Source organism: Amblyomma maculatum, chromosome 4 (genome assembly GCF_055883805.1).
Source record: "Amblyomma maculatum isolate TAMU_Amacu chromosome 4, ASM5588380v1, whole genome shotgun sequence".
Taxonomy (NCBI): domain Eukaryota; kingdom Metazoa; phylum Arthropoda; class Arachnida; order Ixodida; family Ixodidae; genus Amblyomma; species Amblyomma maculatum.
The window spans coordinates 137,600,092-137,620,222 of NC_139347.1; the positions used below are offsets into that span (position 1 = coordinate 137,600,092).

A 20,131-nucleotide genomic window follows, 5' to 3' on the forward strand; every position below is an offset into this window, starting at 1 on the left:
AAAAAAAAACGGAACAGAAATCTGAGAGGAGGGGTTGCTCATTAAGGAAATTGAGCGGTATGTAGCCAAGCTGTCCGAAAGGAGCTGGGCCGAGGTGTGTGATGATATGAACTTCAACATGAGCCTTCCCAAGACTTGGGCTATCCTCCGCTACCTCATCGATCCCAATAACGCTAAGAGACGGACCAGACTAGACCAGATTAAGATCAAGCATTAGTTCCAAGGGGGAAACGAGGAGCTGCTAGATGCAATCAGGACAAGATATACATGTCAGCCCTACTGAAAAAACTGTAAGGGTATAATAACCTCACATTTTCTCACACAATCTCACACAATTCACATAAAAAATCACGTACAAGTCGCATATAATTGCATAAGTTCTCATAGTTTCTTATACATTATCATAAATTATGTACGATATTTTATGATAATAATGTGCACCGTATGAGACTCTATGCGATTAAATGAGATTTTATGAGGTTATTGCCCCGTAGAACTTTTGGTTTTTCAGTAGGGAGGATCCCGGCCCCCCTCTACCCTGCTATACCGGGCCCGAGAATTAGGCCAGAATCTCAAAAAAGATATCTGCTCCAGAGCCAGACAATATCACAAACACTATTGCTTAAAAATCTGGACGAAGACTCTTTACACTTCATTTTGCAAAGTAATGAATAAAATTTGGGTAGGGGCCGAAATCCCAGACGAGTGGAAAATCTCCAGACTGGTCCTTATTCCTAAACCGGGCAAGAAACTTGAACTATCCAAGATGAGGCCCATATTTCTCACCTCTTGTCTGGAAAAGCTCATGGAAAAAGTGGTCCAAATCAGAATCTCTAGGCATATGGAAACCAAGGAACTCTGGCCAGTGGAGATGGTAGGATACAGGTGGGAGTAAGCGAACAGGATGTCATGCTCAGAATAAAGCACGACATCATGGAGGCTCCCGAGGACGATGCATCATATAGAGCCATCCTGGGACTTGATCTCACTAAGGCATTTGATAATGTTGAGCACAGAGCGGTTCTCGAAGGCCTTAATTCGGCTGAAGTGGGAAGCAAGTGCTTCAACAATGTCAAAAATTTCCTCACCTGCAGGAAAACTGAAGTCAGCTTCGTGGGACTTAGGTCCGAGCCCATCAGTACCGGGGGCTGAGGAACGCCCCAGGGATCTGTCCTCTCTCCGGTACTCTTCAATGTTGCAATGAAAGGTCTCTCGTCTCATCTTAATAAGATAGAAGGCATCAAGCATAGCATCTATGCAGACGATATAACAATCTGGACCGATGGAGGCACCAGCGCCGATATATCGCATAGGCTGCAGGAAGCGGCGTATATAGTTGAAAACTACGCCCTAAATAGAGGACTATCTTGCTCTCCTCACAAATCTGAACTTTTCTTAATGTGCAGCAAATCACAACTAACCAGGAAATCCCACCTACCGCACTTACACAAACCATTGGAGGTATACGTGGGAGGGAGAATTAAGGTACCGAGAGTCAGCAGCATTAGGATCCTGGGATATTTCCTACAGCAGAATAGGAAAAACACCACCATCCTGAAAAAGCTGCAGACGTATGTCGCCCAGGTAACGGGGATATTCAGGCGAATCTCTCTCAGGAACAAAGGCCTCAGAGAATCTAATAAAACTGCTTCGTGCCTTTGTAATCGGCAGGAAAGCTTATGCCACCCCCTTTCTCAATCTAACTCCTGGTGAAGTAGAGAAGTTAAGAGAAAACGATCAGAACGTCATTCAAAAGGGCTTTAGGCATCCCCCTCCCCCCCAACTCGTCGACAGAGAAGCTTCTAGCTATGGGAATGCATATTGCCTGGGAAGAGATAAGCGGTCAGGGAGGCCCAGATTTGTCGACTCAACGTCACTGTAGTGGGCCTAAAAATACTGCAAGAACTACAGCTTCAGTCAGGTGAGCCACCCTATGCCACTGAACTCCTGGAGCTTGAGACGCGGAAACTATTCAAAATTGCACCGATCCCTAAGCATATGCACCCGATTCATGACAGGGAACGAAGACAGCATAGAGCAAAATTTATTCAAAGCAAACTAATAAACGACCTTCATCAGGAATGAGCCTATTGCGATTCTGCCTGCGGGCTGGAAGGAGCCGCGGTCATAGCAGTGGTAGATGGGAACCACTCGCAGAAAGTCACTGGTTCTAGTAATACACGTGACGCTTTAATAGCTGAAGAGGCTGCGATAGCTAGCGCTAGCATGTACAGGCACTAAAGCCAGAACTATCCTTTCAGATAATAAGGCGGCTGTTAGGAACTTCGGCAAAGGCCTAATTTCCAAGCAGGCGGCCAGTCTACTGAGATAGCACCCGCTTAACCGGGAGGTTTCAGTCATCTGGATTCCAGTTCACGAGGATCTACCAGGCAATGAGGTTGCCCATCGCCTCGCTCGAGATGTATACATCCGAGCGGCCATAGAGACCCCGCTACCCGGATTCAAAGACCCCCTCATCACCTACAAGGAGCTCTCTGAGACTCCCAGACTAAACAGAAGTATCTATCCACCACCAGATAGGTCCCTAATACCCTCAGAATGCAGGGCCTGGCAAAAAATTCAGGCCAATCGTTTCTTTCGTCCAACGATATCATAGGAGGCTGAAGCAAATGCTTGAACTTGAAAAGGAAATTCATATTCGGGACATACTGGCACGGACGGGGAAAACGCAGCCGCGCTAGCGGGTGGGCTTGCTCACAGGTACAACGCCTCCCACCCCAACTCCATGCCTAACCCAATAGACTCCAACACCTACCAAACAATGTTCACGGACTCGAACTGTGCGCACCAAAATAAAACGAGACAGCAGGCTTGGATTATAGGAACCAACACCAACGCCGGTGTTAACAATACGCGAAAGTGTTCACTCGACCACAAGAGATATTTCTCAACCTAAAAACAAACGCAGAACCACATATACTTAAAAAGTGGTTTCTCGACAGACAGAAAACACTGACATGCACCCACGGTCGAAACACAACATATGCACCCACTGCCAGGAACAGTGTACAGCAGGCGTAAAACTTCTTATATGACAGTGCGCATCTTTTTCCCGATGAAGAAACAAAGTTACGCACATTCCATATTACGATATATGCCCACCCTAGCCCATCAGATGAAGCAGCGTACCTTTGCAACCTATGACAATGAGAGCGGCCTGCTTCGAGTAGTGTGAGAGAGGCTGACTTACAACGCGAAAATCGGCAGCATGGCAATCAGCGAGAAACAGCTTCAAGAACCGTGAAGAAGCAAGAAGTTACCCTCCCATTACTTATTATTTCTCTAATTGCCCAAACAGCGGCCGAGAGCCATCCCTTCAGTCAAATAAAGGCTTCGTTTGTTCGTTCGTTCATTCAATAATTAATTCATTCATTCATTTATTCAATTCGTTTCTCCACTGACCCTTTTAAAAAGCCGGAAGGATGTGCAACAACACGGGAAAGAAAAATGCGATAACAATAAGCTTTTTGGGGTCTCTTGTTAATTTGCACATGTGTTCTTGCCGTCTTGTGCGATTTGCTGTGTATTTCTTTTCAAACACGTTTTTGAATAGCAGCATATGTTTTTGTATGCATGTCCCACAAATTAAAAGAATTTGATTTTGTAAGTATGAAAATATTATTCCGCTCAATACATCTTTTTGTGTGTTTCCGAACACAGTTCATAACAAGACGTTGTGAACAGTGCTTCACCATTTAACTCACGTACCATGCATGCCTATGTATGACAAAGCTGTGATACGTGTTTTTATAGTATCACAATAGCACGGAGCTAAAATTATTTAAAATTTTATGAATTCGTGGATCAAACAAGGCTGTATAAGGAGAAGAATCTTTAAAATTGAACTTGGGTTATATCCTTTGTTAACATTATGGTCAGTCAGATTGCTGTTATGAGTACTTTTTAGACAAGCCGCACTCCGCGTATATCTAAGCCATAACTACATATGATTAGTTCTGTTTCACCTTCACACAGTCTAAAGTTACTGACTTCCATGAGACTTCCTTATGCAACGTGAAAACTGGGAACGATTAAAATAAAAGCAGAAATGCTGTTTGCCAGCGCAAAGCGGTAGAAGCAGACATCTGCACTCCGCTCACTCAAGCCTCCACCGGCCAGCGCTCGCCAAGCGGGGACGTAGACGCAATACGCTTGCAATAGGATAGTCGCTTAAGCTCCGCTTTTAAGTAATGGGGCAGAGTTAATGACTTTTGCTTACCGGTTCCTCTTTCAAGTATACATGCACTTTCATTTAAAATGAAGTGGACATTTGAGCAGTTCTATTGGTTCTATCGCGCCCACTCTATGCGCACGAGGACATAGCGAGGCGCCACCTCTTTGCAGCGCCGCGTGACGCAGTAAGTGGGATAACGCGCGTTGAACTGCTGCTGAGTGATGCTTTCCTAAGCGGTTTAGTGTCGCGGTAATGCTGAATTTATTTATTTATTTATTTATTTATTTATTTCATATACACTTCGGTCTAGGCTTTTCAAAGACTATTTGAGGTATTAGTCCAACTCTATTCGGCAAGAAGACATTTCCGGAGTACGCGTGAGCTATCCACGTGTAGTCTGGCGACTCTGAACTACTGGTACGACGCCGCAAACCTGCAACGTTTTTGTCGCTGTTGTTAATGTGAACAAGGTGACAGATCCTGTCAGAAATAAGCGGTTGTAGCGCCCTATTGGGTGGCGCCTGGAACCCGGATTTCGCGCTCCGCCCGGAGAAGAAATAAAGACGGCGCCTGGTCGTGGTTCGTGCAGTCTCTGCAGGCAGTCTTGTTCCTTCGCTCCTGAGGCGTTAGGCCTTCATCCGGTGACGTAGGACGAGAAGTGACCGATCCCGCAGCATCCACGGAAAGCACTCACGTCCGCAGCACATCTTGTCAGTGCAGAATCGTCTCCCACCTTTCTGGCCCCAGAACCTGCAAGTTTGGTTCCACCGGACCGAGGCGCAATTTTGCCTTGCCCGCATCAGCTAGGAGACGACGCGATGCTACTATGTCGCCTCGAGCCTTCCTCCCGACGTTGCCGGCGAGCTCTCCGACGTTCTCTCCGTCCCATGGGTGATACACCATATCATGTACCGAAAAACCAAGGTGCTGGAGAGATTTATGCCGTTTGGGTGCTCCCGCCTCCAGCATGCTCCTTACCGAGGAAAACCTTGGCGATCGCCGCCCTTCCCAGCTTCTGCGCTTGACGCGCCAGCTTCTGTGTGCGAGCGATATCTCCAGCCAATCAGAGTTGCTTAGACAGCCTTTCCTCCAACGCCTTCCCCACACTATCCGCCTCGCCAACCTAACACCGTGGCCTCGCCCTTGCAGCGGCCGGCGACGTTATCTTCGACCTCCTGGCTGAGCTCGCCAATAACATTCATGAGGTTACCTCCCCATCCGTCACTGATGTTTTGCTGCCGACAGACCCGGTGATTTCGCGCCTGGAGGCCCGTCTCGATGAGCTTGCCACCTCAGTCGCTGCACTCCGCAGCTTATCCCAGGAAACCCGCCCGCCTCGTCTCGATTATCGCGCTCTTTCGCGCACATATGTACGTCAAGCTCGGAGTCACAACTCTCCGGCTGTCTGCTAGTACCACCGGCGTTTTTGACACCGGGCCACGAAGTGTACACCGCCCTCTTTGTGGTCGGGAAATGGGAAACTCCAGCTGGGATCACTTACGACGGCGTGTGGTCCCGCCAGTCGCCCGAGCCGCCTATTTATTGAAACTAACATATTATCCGGCACCCGGTTCCTTATAAACACTGGCGCGGAGTTCAGCGCGTGCTTCTACCGACTAAAGCTGATCGTTCCAAGTCATCAGGGCAGTCGCTCCGTGCTGCCAACGCCTCGTCTATAGCCACGTACGGACTGAGGTCTCTCACTTACGACTTCGCGCTTCGTCGCACTTTTCGATGGGTAATCATCTAAGACGCGGTTTACCCGATCATCGGCTCGAACTTCCTCTCATATTTCGACTTGGATGCCACCGTGCGGTATCGTCGCCTTACTGACGGTTCTGGTGCCAATCAACAGCAGTCTTGTTCCTTCGCTTCTGAGGTGCTAGGCCTTCACGGTCATAAATTACGGTAGTGATTTTAAGAAAATTACGTGCTGCACCGCTACATCGCTACTTTGCTCAGTAATCGTATTTCTCTTCTAGATCTAGAGGGACGAAACTCTCAGGTGATGACTGATGCGGGGCACTTCGCGCAGTACCAGCAGAAGCGGCGCCATTCGCCTGATCCTTGAATAGTGAAGTTTTACAGTGGGGATGAGACGAATAAATGTTTGAAGCAACTGCATGTACAGAGGTGTGTTCCTTCTTGAACACTGCCCGCGATCATTGCCACTCGAGCTTCGGGTGGGTGTTTGTTTCTCCGCGTAGTTGTGTTGACCCTTACGTGAGCAGATCATGATGTGCATTGGTTATTTGTTTTCTCGTTCATTTGAAGTCACTACTAAAGTTGCCTAAGCCGAGTCACAAAGCGTTTCTATGCGCGCGGCAGCAGGGACGTTTAGGCAACAATACCTTGACAGAGAAGAAATTTGACACCTCCCCACTTTTGGATGAACATACCTTGCTCTAGGTTGCTACTGCTCGGCGAAGAAGTCAGTATATTTTCTATCCCGCCAGCAATCATACTTCGTTAGCTTGACAAGTGGTAAGCGCAAGAAAGTAAACTTTAATTAGCCGGAGTCTTTCGGCGGCAACTCACTGAAATCTCCAACTCCATGTAGATGAAATCTTGCTCGATGAAACGCATGTTGCACACACAAGAATGACACTTCTTTATGCATTGACAACTTGTTTAGCCAAGCTTCCTTCAGCGAATTTTTCGGTTAGAAATGGGAGTGTGAGCCGGGGCTCCCTCGTGTATACAGAGCCGTAACAGAGCACTTCAACAGCTTAAATAAACTAAAGTAACAACGGCGACGACGTAAAATGAAAGCGTGTGATGCTGGCCCACATAAAAAAAAATTACTTGTGGTTTAACTCTGGTTAACCCTAGTTGAATTGCGATAGCAATGGCGGAAGCTTCTTTTGCCTGCTACATTATTGCGCTATCACGCCCTATCAGTGTAAGGTGCTACATTATTGGGGACATTTAAGTTCATCCTTTAAAAGTATGATGCGAGCGCGTAAGCTACCAGTCTTCTTTTTCTCCTCCTCCTCCTCCTCCTCCTCCTCGGCTGTTCAAGGTCAAGCGTGGCTTTCGCCGGCACCTCGCGACGGCTCGTAATGTGGCGCAGTATTGCTATCGCAATAAAAGCAAAACTGCAGAGAAAACCGCGAGTTTTAGCTTGTAAAACGACTAATTCAATCCAGCGCCTGCTTCAGTAGCAGTAAGCGGAGTCACGGGATCCAACTTGTTCCCCTAGGTCGACAGTAGAGCCGCCCACTCCAGTTTTAGGTGTGAGGAAATTGAGGGTATTTGCCGCTACAGCAATCGCAAAGGTCAAGGTGGCTAGCACGACGCGCTTCTTTCAGTCAGATAAGGCGGTGCCGCGCATCCCGCGTCCCGACTGCCCGACGCGGTTAGCTAGTGCTTGCCCCTATCAGTAATAGTCTGGTGGACGTTATGTATACGGAGCGTGTAAAACCGTCGCCTGCGGCCCGTTAGTTGCTCGGTTCGCTCCTGAGCCGCACCTTACGTACCCATGCACCGCGAGATACGAAAGCTTATCAAATGAATATTTGTTTCATAAACAGGCCAGCGTTGACAAGACGCGCAAGTTGCGCCAATTTTATGCGGATGATTACCTATGCGGGCGGGAGGCCTCACCATCGGCTGCAAACACTTTCAAGCGTGGCAGCGCCATGCATTCACCTTGGCGGCGCCGCCACTTTTGTTTTCTAATTTGAATTGTGCGCGCTCCCCAAAGTAAAAAGCCTAGCACCTCTTTCACGCATAAAATGTGCGTGACAGCCTGCGTTCCTCTAGCACCAAGGTCGATGCACTTTAGCGCACCAAGTCAAGCATAAAAAGGCACGTACAATTTCCAATACACAAACATATTTATTACCCAGTTCACAATCTAGTACGATAAAGAAAAAGGGATAATTTCTAAAACAAATTTCGCTCTACAATATGTGCGGTATCAAGATGGTATGTAGTTGTCGGTTGGTTGGTTTTGGGGGTTTAACGTCCCAAAGCAACTGAGGCTATGAGAGACGCCGTAGTGGAGGAATCCGGAAATTTCGACCACCTGGGGTTCTTTAACGTGCACTGACATCGTACAGCACACGGACACCACTCCGTTTCGCCTCCATCGAAACGCAGCCGCCGAGGTCGGGTATGTAGTTGTATCAGCGTCATTTATTCTGTGCGTTTGATGAGTAAAATGTGAGAATTGGGCACACATAAGAAACAATGAAAGTTAACAGGGTGAAGAATAAAAACACGAAGCGTAGAAAAGGTTCATCATTAAAAATCGCCGAGAATGAAAAGGTCTTGCAAAGTGAGCGACAACTTTCACGGAATCGTGTAGTTGAAGTCGGAAGCTTGGGCCCGCTCGTGGATCCAGATGGTAGCGATCCACTTGGACCCCCGCAGCACGGGACACGAGCCATGCGTGGTGCTCTCGTCTCGTTCCCGGTGCCCTGTCGCATTCTCCTTCAGGTTGAACCAGAAGAGCGCGGATCCACGGCGAGGTCTGACTGATAGTCCAGCCGAAGGAAACGCAGTCACGCCGCCCTCCGCCACATCGGTCAGATACACTAGCAGCGTTGCCAGCCGTTCGCCATTAATCGACGTCAACCAGCTGTCTAAGGGGTCCATATGCTCGTCGTAGTGCCCGCCGACGCCGTAGTTTAGCAACTGCAGATCCTCGGCCGACTCCATCGACAGCCCTGTCACCATCTCTGCACGCCGGTACACGATACTAGTGTTGGCGTTGTTTTCCAGCCAGGCGAGTGCCGCCGTCCTGTAATCATGGACTTCGCTTCGAGCATCGATCTCACGTACTACCTCGGCTGGTTTGAGTGCCCCGGACAACAGGCGAAGAGCAGCGCACTCCGCCGCACTCAGGAAGTTATGAATCAGCCATACCCGAGGTTCCGGCGCAGAAAGCGCCTCCACGGCGAAAGGCGCCAGCGATGCGGCACCATGCTTGCCGCGGGACATCCAACACCGCAGGGAACTGGCAGGTCTCGCATCGCGCTTGCGGCTCGAGTGACAGAGCTTACCGTAGCTGGAGTCACTGTCGAAGCGTGCGTGCGCAGGTCCTCTTACGGCATTCCGGTAGGGCCACATGGCGGGTGTTTCGGGAGGATAGCCGACCACTTCCCTCCGCCGACGGGGACGACGTTGACAGCTCGCGGAGGTAGTACTCGAAGTAAAGCGCATATACCGCCTGTCTGCATCGCTTCGCTGCGCCCATTCGGTGGCCAGTGTTGGCTCGCTAAGAGCGCAGTGGACGGCCAATGAAGTCATGTCATCCGATGTCAGCACGGCTAGTTGGGGAGAGCGCAGCGTCACCGCGGCTTGCTCTGCAGTGATGTGGTAGGCCTTTTGGAGCCTGCAGGCGCCTGCTGCGGCCCCGTGAATATCTTCCGCGGTGGGCCAGTCCAGATAATTTGCTTCTGGGATTACCAGTCGAGGACAGTGAGAGCTCCGGAGCATACGGGATACAGCATTCCGTGCTAACAGTCGTAGCAACTTCAGCAGCTGTGCTGTTCGACGATTACCGCTGCAGAGTGATTCCGTGGTTTCGAGGAGCTTGAGCCGCAAAAGAGGCGCGATGGCGGCAGCTCTGTACCAGGTCGCTTCGCAGGGCTCCAAGTGGCGACGCAGTGCCCAGACCACAGTCTTCTCAGTTTTGAGGAGACTGACTAACCCTGGCGTGGATCGGAAGAAATCACCCCCCTCGACGCCAGCACCGCAGAGCAACGTGGACAGTAGGAACCACCGCGTTTTCATCATCTTCTTCTTCTTGCCTTTTCCCAAATGCATCCTTTTCTTTCACATCAGTTAGTAACGGACGCACATCAAAACTATTTCTATATTATCGCTAGCATGGATGACCAGCGTAGGGTCGTCAACCGGAATAGGAACGTGGCTCGGGTCCACGGCTTCCTTTACTGAGGAGGCTGTCCGTACACCTGGTGCGATTATCACGCCTGCGCCTAATATATGTTTATCTCCCTTTCTCCTAGTTTGGTTTCGTTGTTGTTGCGACTGTAGGAAAAGGAAATGAAAAGGCATGGGCCCAAGCTCTTTCAAGCCTTGTGCCACCACTGCCTCGTGCGGACAGCGAATTACAAGTTTTGTTTCATTTACCCCACTCTTATGTATAAAAGCTTCCTTTTTATAGTAGACGCGATAACGTCTTTAGCATCACCTTTTTATTCCGCGTATTTTCTGCACTGATAGACTGGTGCACAGGAAGAATAAAAATAATTTAATGAAAAGCAGTATTAATTAAGCATTTAAAGCCAGTGTCATCAAGGCCAACTCGTCCGTCAGCTGGTTCGAGGCCATTCAGTGCCGCCACGTTTAGGAGAAGGATGCGGAAAATGAGGGGACTGAGTAGAAACGAAGTAAGAGAAAAATGCAATTTCTGAATTAGCAAAGAGTTCAGAATAATTCGGTCATGTGGGAGAATGTCTGAGTGGGTAGAGGAAAGGCCAGGAGGAAAGAGTGTATTAAGTTTATTAAGTCTGCTCGACCTCGGATCAAATCGACACGTACTACCTGCATTTGATAGCCCTTCTCGAAGCTGCCGGCTGAGGACAGTCTCTGCAGCAGTCTTCATCCGCATCTCAACTTACCTTGAGGTGCATCCTCATCCTCATGCCATGTTGCCGCTTCAATTTTGTGGTGTGTGTGCGTGTGTGTGTACGTGCGCCCTTAAGGACATTCCTGTGTTGTCGAAGCTGGCAGAGCCCAGGTCTATCTCCCTATTGTATTCAAGAAGTGGAGTGCTGGTTCGAAGTATATTTGCAGCCGGCGGGAAGTGTGCTGCGTGAAGAGAAAGCACGGAGAAATGCCGTGGTTGCCTGCAAGAAGTCAACTTGAGAAATTAATTTCTTGCCTAAAACTAAATGTCAGTTCAGTTCAGTCGTGTCCGACTCTTCGTGACCCTATGGACCATATCGCGCCACGCTTTCCGGTCTCTCACTATCTTCCTAACATCCCATAACTTCATCTGTAGCGCCTCGAGGATGCCATCTAACCACCGCGTTCGCTGCCTACCCCTTCTCCGGTGACCTTCAACCTTCCCCGGCATCAAATCTTTCTCCAGCGACTCCTCTCTTCTCATCAGATGACCAAAGTAGCTGAGCTTTAACTTTAGAACGTGACCCTTCAATGAGCAGTCAGGGTTTATGGTCGACAATATCAACTGATTTGATCTTCTGGCAGTCCAAGGAACTCTCAAGAGTCTCCGCGAGCACCACAATTCAAACGTGTCAATTCTTCGGCGGTCAGCCTTTTTCACATTCCAACTTTCGCATCCATACATCACAACTGGAAAGACCATAGCACGAATTATACGGATCTTGGTTGGCAGTATAATGTCTCTGCTCTTTACTAGGCGGTCAAGACTAGCCATGGGTCTCTTTCCCAAAAGCAGGGGTCTCCTAATTTCATGGCTGCAGTCTCCTTCTTGGGTAATCTTGGAGCCCAAGAAGAAAAAATTTGTCACAGCTTCCACTTCTTCTCCCTTGATGCTCCAGGACTTGATAGGGCAATACGTTATAATCTTTGTCTTTTTAATGTTCAGTTTAAGCCCAAACTTCTCCCTTTCTTCTTGTGCGCGCATCAGAAGTCTCTGGAGTACCACTTCACTTTCTCCCATTAAAGTGGTATCATCCGCATATCTAAGGTTGTTGATACGTTTTCTAGCAATCTTCACTCCAGATGAAGACTCGTCCAGACCGGCCTTCCTCATGGTACACTCAGCATATAGGTTAAATAGGCAGGGCGACAGTATGCAGCCTTGTCTCACTCCTTTCTCAATCGGAAACCAATCAGTAATCAATAACACCGATGTTTGGGCCAGTTGGTAATGATCCATATTGAAACCCATTCGCAGCACGAATAAAACAACGACAGGTTGTCCTGTCGTTCGTGTTTTCTACCTGTCGTTGTTTTATTCGTGCTGTGAATGGGCTTCAATATCAATCAGTAAGACCACGTCCAGTTCTGACTGAGGCCTCTTGCCCTTCATACAGGTTCCTGAGGAGACAGATGAGGTGAATTGGAACTCCCATCTCTAGGAGAGCTTGCCACAATCTGCTGGGATCCACGCAGTCAAACGCTTTCGCATAGTCAATAAAGCAGAAGTAGATGGGTTTCTGGAACTCTCTTGCTTTTTCCATGATCCAGCGAAGGTTGGCAATCTGGTCTCTAGTTCATCTGCCCTTGCGAAACACAGCTTGCACGTCCGGAAGCTTCCGATCCACATACTGCTGCAGTCTACCTTGGAGGATTTTTAACATCACCTTGCTAGCATGCGAAATAAGCGCGATCGTACGGTAGTTGGAACAATCTTTGGCACTGCCTTTCTTTGGAATGGGGATGTAAACTGACCTCCTGTAATGCTGTGGCCACTGCAGGGTTGTCGAAATTTGCTGACATAATGTATACAGAACGTTAACAGTGTCATGGTTGAGGTTTTGAAGCAACTCAGCTGGAATGCCATCAATTCCGCTTTCTTTGTTCTTAGCAAGGCTGGCTAAGGCCCATTCAACTTCACTTTTCAGGATGCCCAGCTCGAGGTCAGTAATCAGGATGGAATTTGATCCAGATCATACCTGAAAGGCCTTCTAGTTTTCTGCGCTTTCCTCAATCGAAGCTTAAATTTGGCAACAAGAAGCTGATGATCAGTGCCACAATCGGCCCCAGGCCTTGTGTTTACTGCTTGTATAGCGCTTCTTCATCTCTGCCGGCAAGGTATATTATCAATCTGATTCCTGTACAGACCGTCCGGTGAAGTCCATGTGTACAGGCGCCTCTTGTGCTGTTGAAAATGAGTATTCGCTATGGTCAGGTTATTTTCTTGACAAAACTCTATTAGCCTCTGCCCAGCTTCACTTGGCTCTCCAAGACCGAACTTGCCTGTAATTCCGGATATTTCTTCAATCCCCAACTTAGCCTTCCAGTCTCCTATGAGAAAAAGGACGTTTGATGATGGAGTGCGGTCTAAAAGGCATTGCAGGCCAGCATAAAATCTCTCAACGTCAGCTTCGGCAGTAGTGGTTGGTGCATATACTAGGATAACTGTTGTGTTGAAAGGTGGCCTTGGATCTGAAGTGAAATTATTCTGTCGTTTTTGAGGTTATACCCTAGCGCTGCTGTGCCCATTCTTCTGTTTACTATGAGGGCGACCCCATTCCTTCCCTTGGATTCGTGCCCACAATAAAAGACATAATGGTCGCCGGAATTAAATTCTCCTTTTCCGGTCCACTTCAGCTCGCTGATACCCAAGATATTGTTACGTATATGCCACCGAAGAGGGCGACGATAGAAAAAGAGTGAGAGACGACGAAGCAGAAGAAACCGTTGGGCTTTTCTGAACACCTGCTGTGTTCTGCTCTGCTGTGCTGTGAACACTTGCTCATCACCTGCTGTGGTTTCCTGTGCTAGCCCTCTGCCCCGTATCATCTTGGTGGAGGTCAATCAAGGTCCCCGTACGCACCGATTAGCCCATTTACGCTGCAAAAAGCTGGATTTGCGCAGCGGCCGCCACCTACCTGGGATCCCAACGACGCCACAAACAGCTACGATGACCTCTGAAGCAACCCCTACCACCACGGGAACATCGCCTCAGCCAGTGGTTCTCACACAAATTCGCCACCCTCCCATCTTTAATGGCGACGACCACCCAGACGTTGACGACTGGCTGGACGAATACGAGCGATGCAGCAGGAACAATCACTGGGACGCGACCATCATGCTGGCCAATCTGATTTTCTATTTGGCGGGCACTGCTCGCACGTGGTTCCAAAATCACGAGCACGAGCTGGTGACCTGGGAAATTTGCAAGCAAAAGCTTCACGACTTGTTCGGGAAGCCCATTGGACGGGCCCTCGCAGCTAAAACTGAACTTTCCTCTCGCGCCCAATCTACCACAGAGTCCTACCTTGCTTACATACAAGACGTGCTCGCGTTGTGTCGCAAGGCGAACAGCTCCATGCTGGAAAGTGAAAAGGTAGGGCACATTCTAAAGGGCATCGCAGATGATGCGTTCAACATCCTCTTCAGCATGGATTGCTCTACAGTCGAGTCGGTGCTTCAAGTTTGCCGAAGATTCGAGCAGGCTAAACAACGACGCCTGGTACATCGCTTTGAGCGCCTTCCCAACACGGCAATACATCATCCTGCGATGATCTGGCTCCTCTGCAACAGCCTTCCCAGTCCACTACCATGACTCGGATCGTCAGGCGAGAACTCGAAGCCTTAGCTCCTGCACCACTCCCATCTCCACTGCCCGACACCGTGGCCATGATACAGGCTGTTGTCCGCCAGGAACTTGCCAACGTCGGTCTTTCCTCCAACCCCGTACCGCCCTCGTCACCATCGCATCCTGTTCCTGTAATGGCGGCTGCAACCACTAGCCAAGCTCCCCCACGTCGCTACGTTAGTCGCAATCCTTCAGAGTGGCGCACCTCAGACGGCAGGCCAATTTGTTTTATTTGCTGTCGAGCCGGCCACACTTCACGATATTGCCGCACTCGTACCTTCCCCACTCCTCGTCCTTATTACAACGCTGACCGTCGGTACTACTACGGACCTCGACGCTTCTCTGCCCAACCTGAACAACTTCGCCCCGCATATGATGGACCTGGAAACTTCCCTTCTCACCCAGATGAACCTCACACCGAAGCCGTCTCAAGGGTCCGTCACTCCAGCCGATCTCCATCTCCGCGGTCTCGTCGATCCCGTTCACCGGTGCCTCCTCGCAACTCCTCCCAATCATACACCGGCACCTACTCGGGAAACTAGCGAGTGCAGCTCCCGGGAGTGACGCTGCATTACCGACCCAGACTGTCAACTCGGAACTGACCCTCGCACCCAGACGTAACCTCATTGGCATTTTTGTGGACGGAGTCTCAGTTTCCGCTCTTATTGACACTGGCGCCCACATTTCCGTCCTCAGTGCCTCGCTCCGTCAACGCCTCAACAAAGTCCTCACACCCGCTCCCTCATCTACCGTTCGTGTTGCTGATGGCAACACAGCTACTGTGGTTGGTATGTGTACTGCAAGAATTACCATTGCCGACCACCATATCCCTGTGCTATTTACAGTCTTCACCAGTTGCCCTCAGGACGTTATAGTAGGACTCGACTTTTTAACTGCCCATTCCGCGCTCATTGACTGTTCGTCTGGACTGCTTCATCTGGACCTGCCACTCTGTCCTGACAAACAGGCCTTTGATACTTCAACGCTCCGTCTCCGCTCCTCTACATATACTCGTCTGCCACCAGAAGCTGCAGTGTATGTGCTCATGTCGCCTTTCCCCTCCGTTCCTGATGGCGACTACGTTGTTTGCCCCATAACCGACGTGACACTGGAGCGTAGGATCGCTCTCCCTCATAACATCGTGCACGTAGAAAATAACAACGCTTATATTCCAGTCTTGAACTTCGGCCTTTTTGTGCACGTTCTTCCTGAGGGCATTACTCTCGCCGAACTGATCCCAATGCCTGACGTCACAGTTGCCGCTCTTTTATCTGACCCTACTGCTAAAGTGTCGACACGACCTGCATCGTCCCCACCTCCGGAGGCCCGCATATCAGGAATGATTGCATCTAACTTGCGCCCTGACCGAGCTACAGCACTTACGAGTCTTCTGACTTCGTACAGCAATATTTTCGATTTTGGTGACCGCCCCTTAGGACAAACGTCCCTCGTTACACATCGTATTGATACCGGAGACGCCCGGCCAATTCACAGAAGACCTTATCGAGTCGCCATTTCTGAACGACGCGTCATACAAGGTGAAGTGGACAAGATGTTGGAAAAAAAAACATTATAGAGCCTTCGAGCAGTCCCTGGGCGTCGCCTGTCGTGTTTGTTAAAAAGAAGGACAATACCTGGAGATTCTGCGTTGACTACCGACACCTCAACAAAATTACAAAGAAAGACGTTTACCCGCTCCCCAGGATAGATGATGCCCTCGACTGCTTGCACGGTGCCAGCTATTTCTCTTCCATTGATCTTCGTTCCGATTATTGGCAGATCGCAGTCGACGAACGAGACCGAGAGAAGACCGCCTTCGTCACTCCCGATGGCCTGTGTCAATTCAAGGTGATGCCTTTCGGCTTGTGTAATGCGCCCGCAACATTCGAGCGCATGATGGATTCTCTCGTGCGCGGCTTGAAACGGACGACGTGCTTGTGCTATCTCGATGACGTCATTGTATTTTCTTCTACATTCGAGAGCCATCTCCATCTCCTTGATACTATTACTGGCGTCTTCCGAAGAGCTGGCCTTCAGCTGAACTCGAAGAAATGTAGCTTCGGCCGACGTGAACTCAAGGTGCTCAGTCACGTGGTCGAAGCCAGTGGCGTTCAACCCGATCCAGACAAAATACGTGCTGTAAGTGCATTTCCTACACCCCGTTGTACCAGTGACGTGCGTAGTTTTCTTGGGCTTTGCTCCTATTTTCGGCGGTTTGTAGCCAACTTTGCGGAGACGGCTCGTCCACTCACCAATCTTTTGAAGAACGACGCTCCATTTTGTTGGCACCAAGAACAATCCCAAGCCTTTTCTGCGCTCATTGCAGCCCTCACCAACCCGCCCGTCCTGGCGCACTTCAATCCTTCGGCACCAACAGAGGTACGCACCGACGCCAGTGGTCACGGTATTGGTGCCATACTCGCCCAACAGCAGATGGGTCGCACTCGCGTCATTGCTTATGCCAGTCGTCTCCTTTCAGCGGCTGAGCGGAATTATTCGATCACAGAACGTGAGTGTTTAGCCCTCGTGTGGGCCTTTGCAAAATTTCGCCCTTACTTGTTTGGCCGTCCGTTCTCCGTCATCACCGACCACCACGCCTTACGCTGGCTTTCTACGCTGAAGGATCCTACTGGTCGCCTGGGCCGTTGGGCCCTCCGACTTCAAGAATACACTTTTTGTGTCGTCCACAAGTCTGGTCGTCTGCACGCTAACGCCGATTGCCTGTCCCGCAACCCGGTAGATCTGCCACCTGCGAGCGAGTGCGACGATCACACATATGTGTTGGCCGTCTCTGACCTTTCAAGCATTCACCATCAGCAGCGCTTAGATTCCAAGCTTTGCAGCATTATTAATCGCCTCAGCACTGATTCCCTTGATGCTACCCTTGCTATGTTTGTGCTCCACAACGGCACCTTATACCGACGGAATATGCGACCAGATGCGCCGAGCTTCTGCTCGTAGTCCCCGAACACTTGCGTACCACCGTTCTTCAACAGCTGCATGACGCACCCACAGCGGGTCATCTTGGCGTGTCTCGTACGTACGATAGCGTCCGCCGCCGCTTCTTTTGGCCAGGCCTCTATCCCTCTGTTCGTCGTTACGTTGCTTCTTGTGACCGGTGTCAGCGACGGAAGAAGCCCTCGGTTATGCCTGCTGGATCGCTGCAGCCAATCGACATCCCAGTAGACCCGTTTTCCCGAGTTGGCCTTGACCTCCTCGGGCCTTTCCCACTTTCCCACTTTCTACGTATATGCCACCGAAGAGGACGACGATAGAAAATAGAGTGAGAGACGACGAAGCAGAAGAAATCGTTGGGCTTGCCTGAACACCTGCTGTGTTGTGCTCTGCTGTGCTGTGAACACTTGCTCATCACCTGCTGTGGTTTCCTGTGCTAGCCTTCTGCCCCGTATCAATATCAATGTTCAATCTGTCCATTTCTCGCTTAACGACATCCAGTTTACCTTGCGTCGTAGATCTTACATTCCATGATGCTATGTGATATATCTCCTTGCAACGTCGGACTTTCAGGTCGCTTCCGGACACATCCACAACTAAGCGTCCTTTTGGCTTTAGTCCAGCCGCTTCATACGTCCTGGAGCTACTAGGAATCGCCCTTTGTTTATTCCCAGTAACATGTGGGATGCCTTCGAACCTGGGGGGCTCATCTTCCGGCGCCATACCATTAATGTTATTGTGACTGGTCATATGGTTTTCTTGGCAGGAAATACTGGAGTGGGTTGCCATTATCTTCTCCAGTGAATCACATTTTGACAGAACTTTCTGCCGTAACCTGTCTATTCTGGGTGGCCCTACACAGCAGAGCTCACAAGTTCATCGAGTTGCGCAAGCCCCTCCGCCACGACAAGGCAGTAATCCATGAAGGGGAAAACTAAATGTACTCTCATTAAACTCCAAGAAATAAACTGTACTGAATGTTACTGTGTAAGTTAGTATCTTTCATATTTTTATTAGGAACACTTCATTACGCAATTCATTATGCGGAATATGGCTTGAAAACCTAATTTTCTCAAATTTTCAATTGTGCGGATGCATGCGTTGTTTGGTCCCTAGAACATTTTCATAACTTTCTTTGCATTCGGAAAATATTAGGAAATAGCTAAATCAGCTGCTATTTTATTGAATCAATTCAAACGTTTACGCTTTTTTATCGTTCATATTGTTACCGGGAAACGCGAGACCAAAGTGATGTGCTCACTGACAAAGACGACGATCAAGGAACGCAGGCACGAAAAGCGTTTAAAAAGAGAACGACGCTGAGAGAGCGGATTCTGCACGGCTACCGAAGTCTTGCGTCCAGTTCAGCCCATCGCAGTGCCGTCACATTAAGTACATCCCCGTAACATCTTGGTGGAGGTCGCGGGTTCGACACAATCTGACGCTGGATCTCCGCAGTGGCCGTCACATCGGAACCGTTACGATGACAACCGACGCGGCTCCATCAACCTCCGCAACTCCAACTGTCGTCGTAGCCCACCCCCGTGACCCTGGCACATTCTGCGGTACAGATGAGGTAGACGTCGAGGACTGGCTTTCGCTTTATGAGCGTGTTAGCCAGCACAACAGGTGGGACGCCACGCTGATGCTGGCCAATGTCATCTTCTACCTTACCGGAACGGCACGCGTGTGGTTCAAAACACACGAAGCAGATATACCCTCTTGGGATGTTTGCAAACAAAAACTCCGTGACCTGTTCGGAAAACCGGTTGGCCGTCAACTCGCCGCCAAGAGGGACCTCGCCACACGTGCCCAGACATCTACCGAGCCTTATATTACGTATATACAAGACGTTCTGGCCCTCTGCAGAAAAGTCGACAAAGACATGACTGAACCTGATAAGGTGGGGCACATCCTCAAAGGCATAGCCGACGATGCCTTCAATCTTCTACTCTGTCGGGACTGCTCTACGGTTGACTCCGTTCTGCAAGTTTGTCGACATTTCGAGCAGGCCAAACACAAACGCATTGCACATCGCTTCAATCGGCTCCCCAACACTGCCCCTAGCTCCACGTGCGAGGATCTGCCGACCCTAAGGCAGCCTTCCAACACTGAAAATGTGACCCGCATCGTACGTCGTGAACTGGAAGCGCTCGCTCCTGCTGCATCCAACCCGCCCTCTTCGGACAGTAACCTAGCGACGATATCCCTCATTCAAGCCGTCGTTCGTCAAGAGGTTGCTAACTTGGGCGTCCCCTATAGCCACAACGTGGAACCCCCCAGTTCGAGCCCCATCCCTCCCATGGTCGCCCACGCTGCGCCCCGCAACACCTACACGCCACGCTACAGATACCGCAATCCTGAGGAGTGGCGCACCCCTGACGACAGGCCGATCTGTTTCACGTGCTCACGTGTTGGCCACATTTCTCGCCACTGCCGCAGCCGCTGGTCATCACCACCTCGACGTTTCCCTTACGTTGACCGCTACTCCGATTACGGTCACCGCCGTTTCACGCCTCGTTATGAGCCGCCCCGCACCGATTACACTCCGCCTCCTCCTGTGTCCAGTCGCTCTCCTTCGCCGCCAGCCCGCCGTTCCCGTTCACCTCTTCCTAACCGCAGTTCCTCGCCGTCCTCTGCCGGCCGCTTCACGAGAAACTAGCCAATGCAGCTCCCGGAGGTGACGCTGCATTGGTACCCCGACCTGGAAATCCTCTGCCCATTTCTTCGCCCTGTAACCTCCTCTCCCTGCT

At 50.0% G+C, this 20,131-nt stretch overlaps 1 protein-coding gene across 1 annotated transcript; it reads right to left on the reverse strand.

Moving 5' to 3' along the window:
* Positions 1-8,350: 8,350 nt before the first annotated feature.
* LOC146192933 (prolyl 4-hydroxylase subunit alpha-1-like) lies at positions 8,351-9,451 on the reverse strand. Its single transcript, XM_084600483.1, has one exon. It carries the CDS (start codon positions 9,449-9,451, stop codon positions 8,492-8,494), a length of 960 nt encoding a protein of 319 aa, XP_084456609.1. The 3' UTR covers positions 8,351-8,491.
* Positions 9,452-20,131: the final 10,680 nt, after the last annotated feature.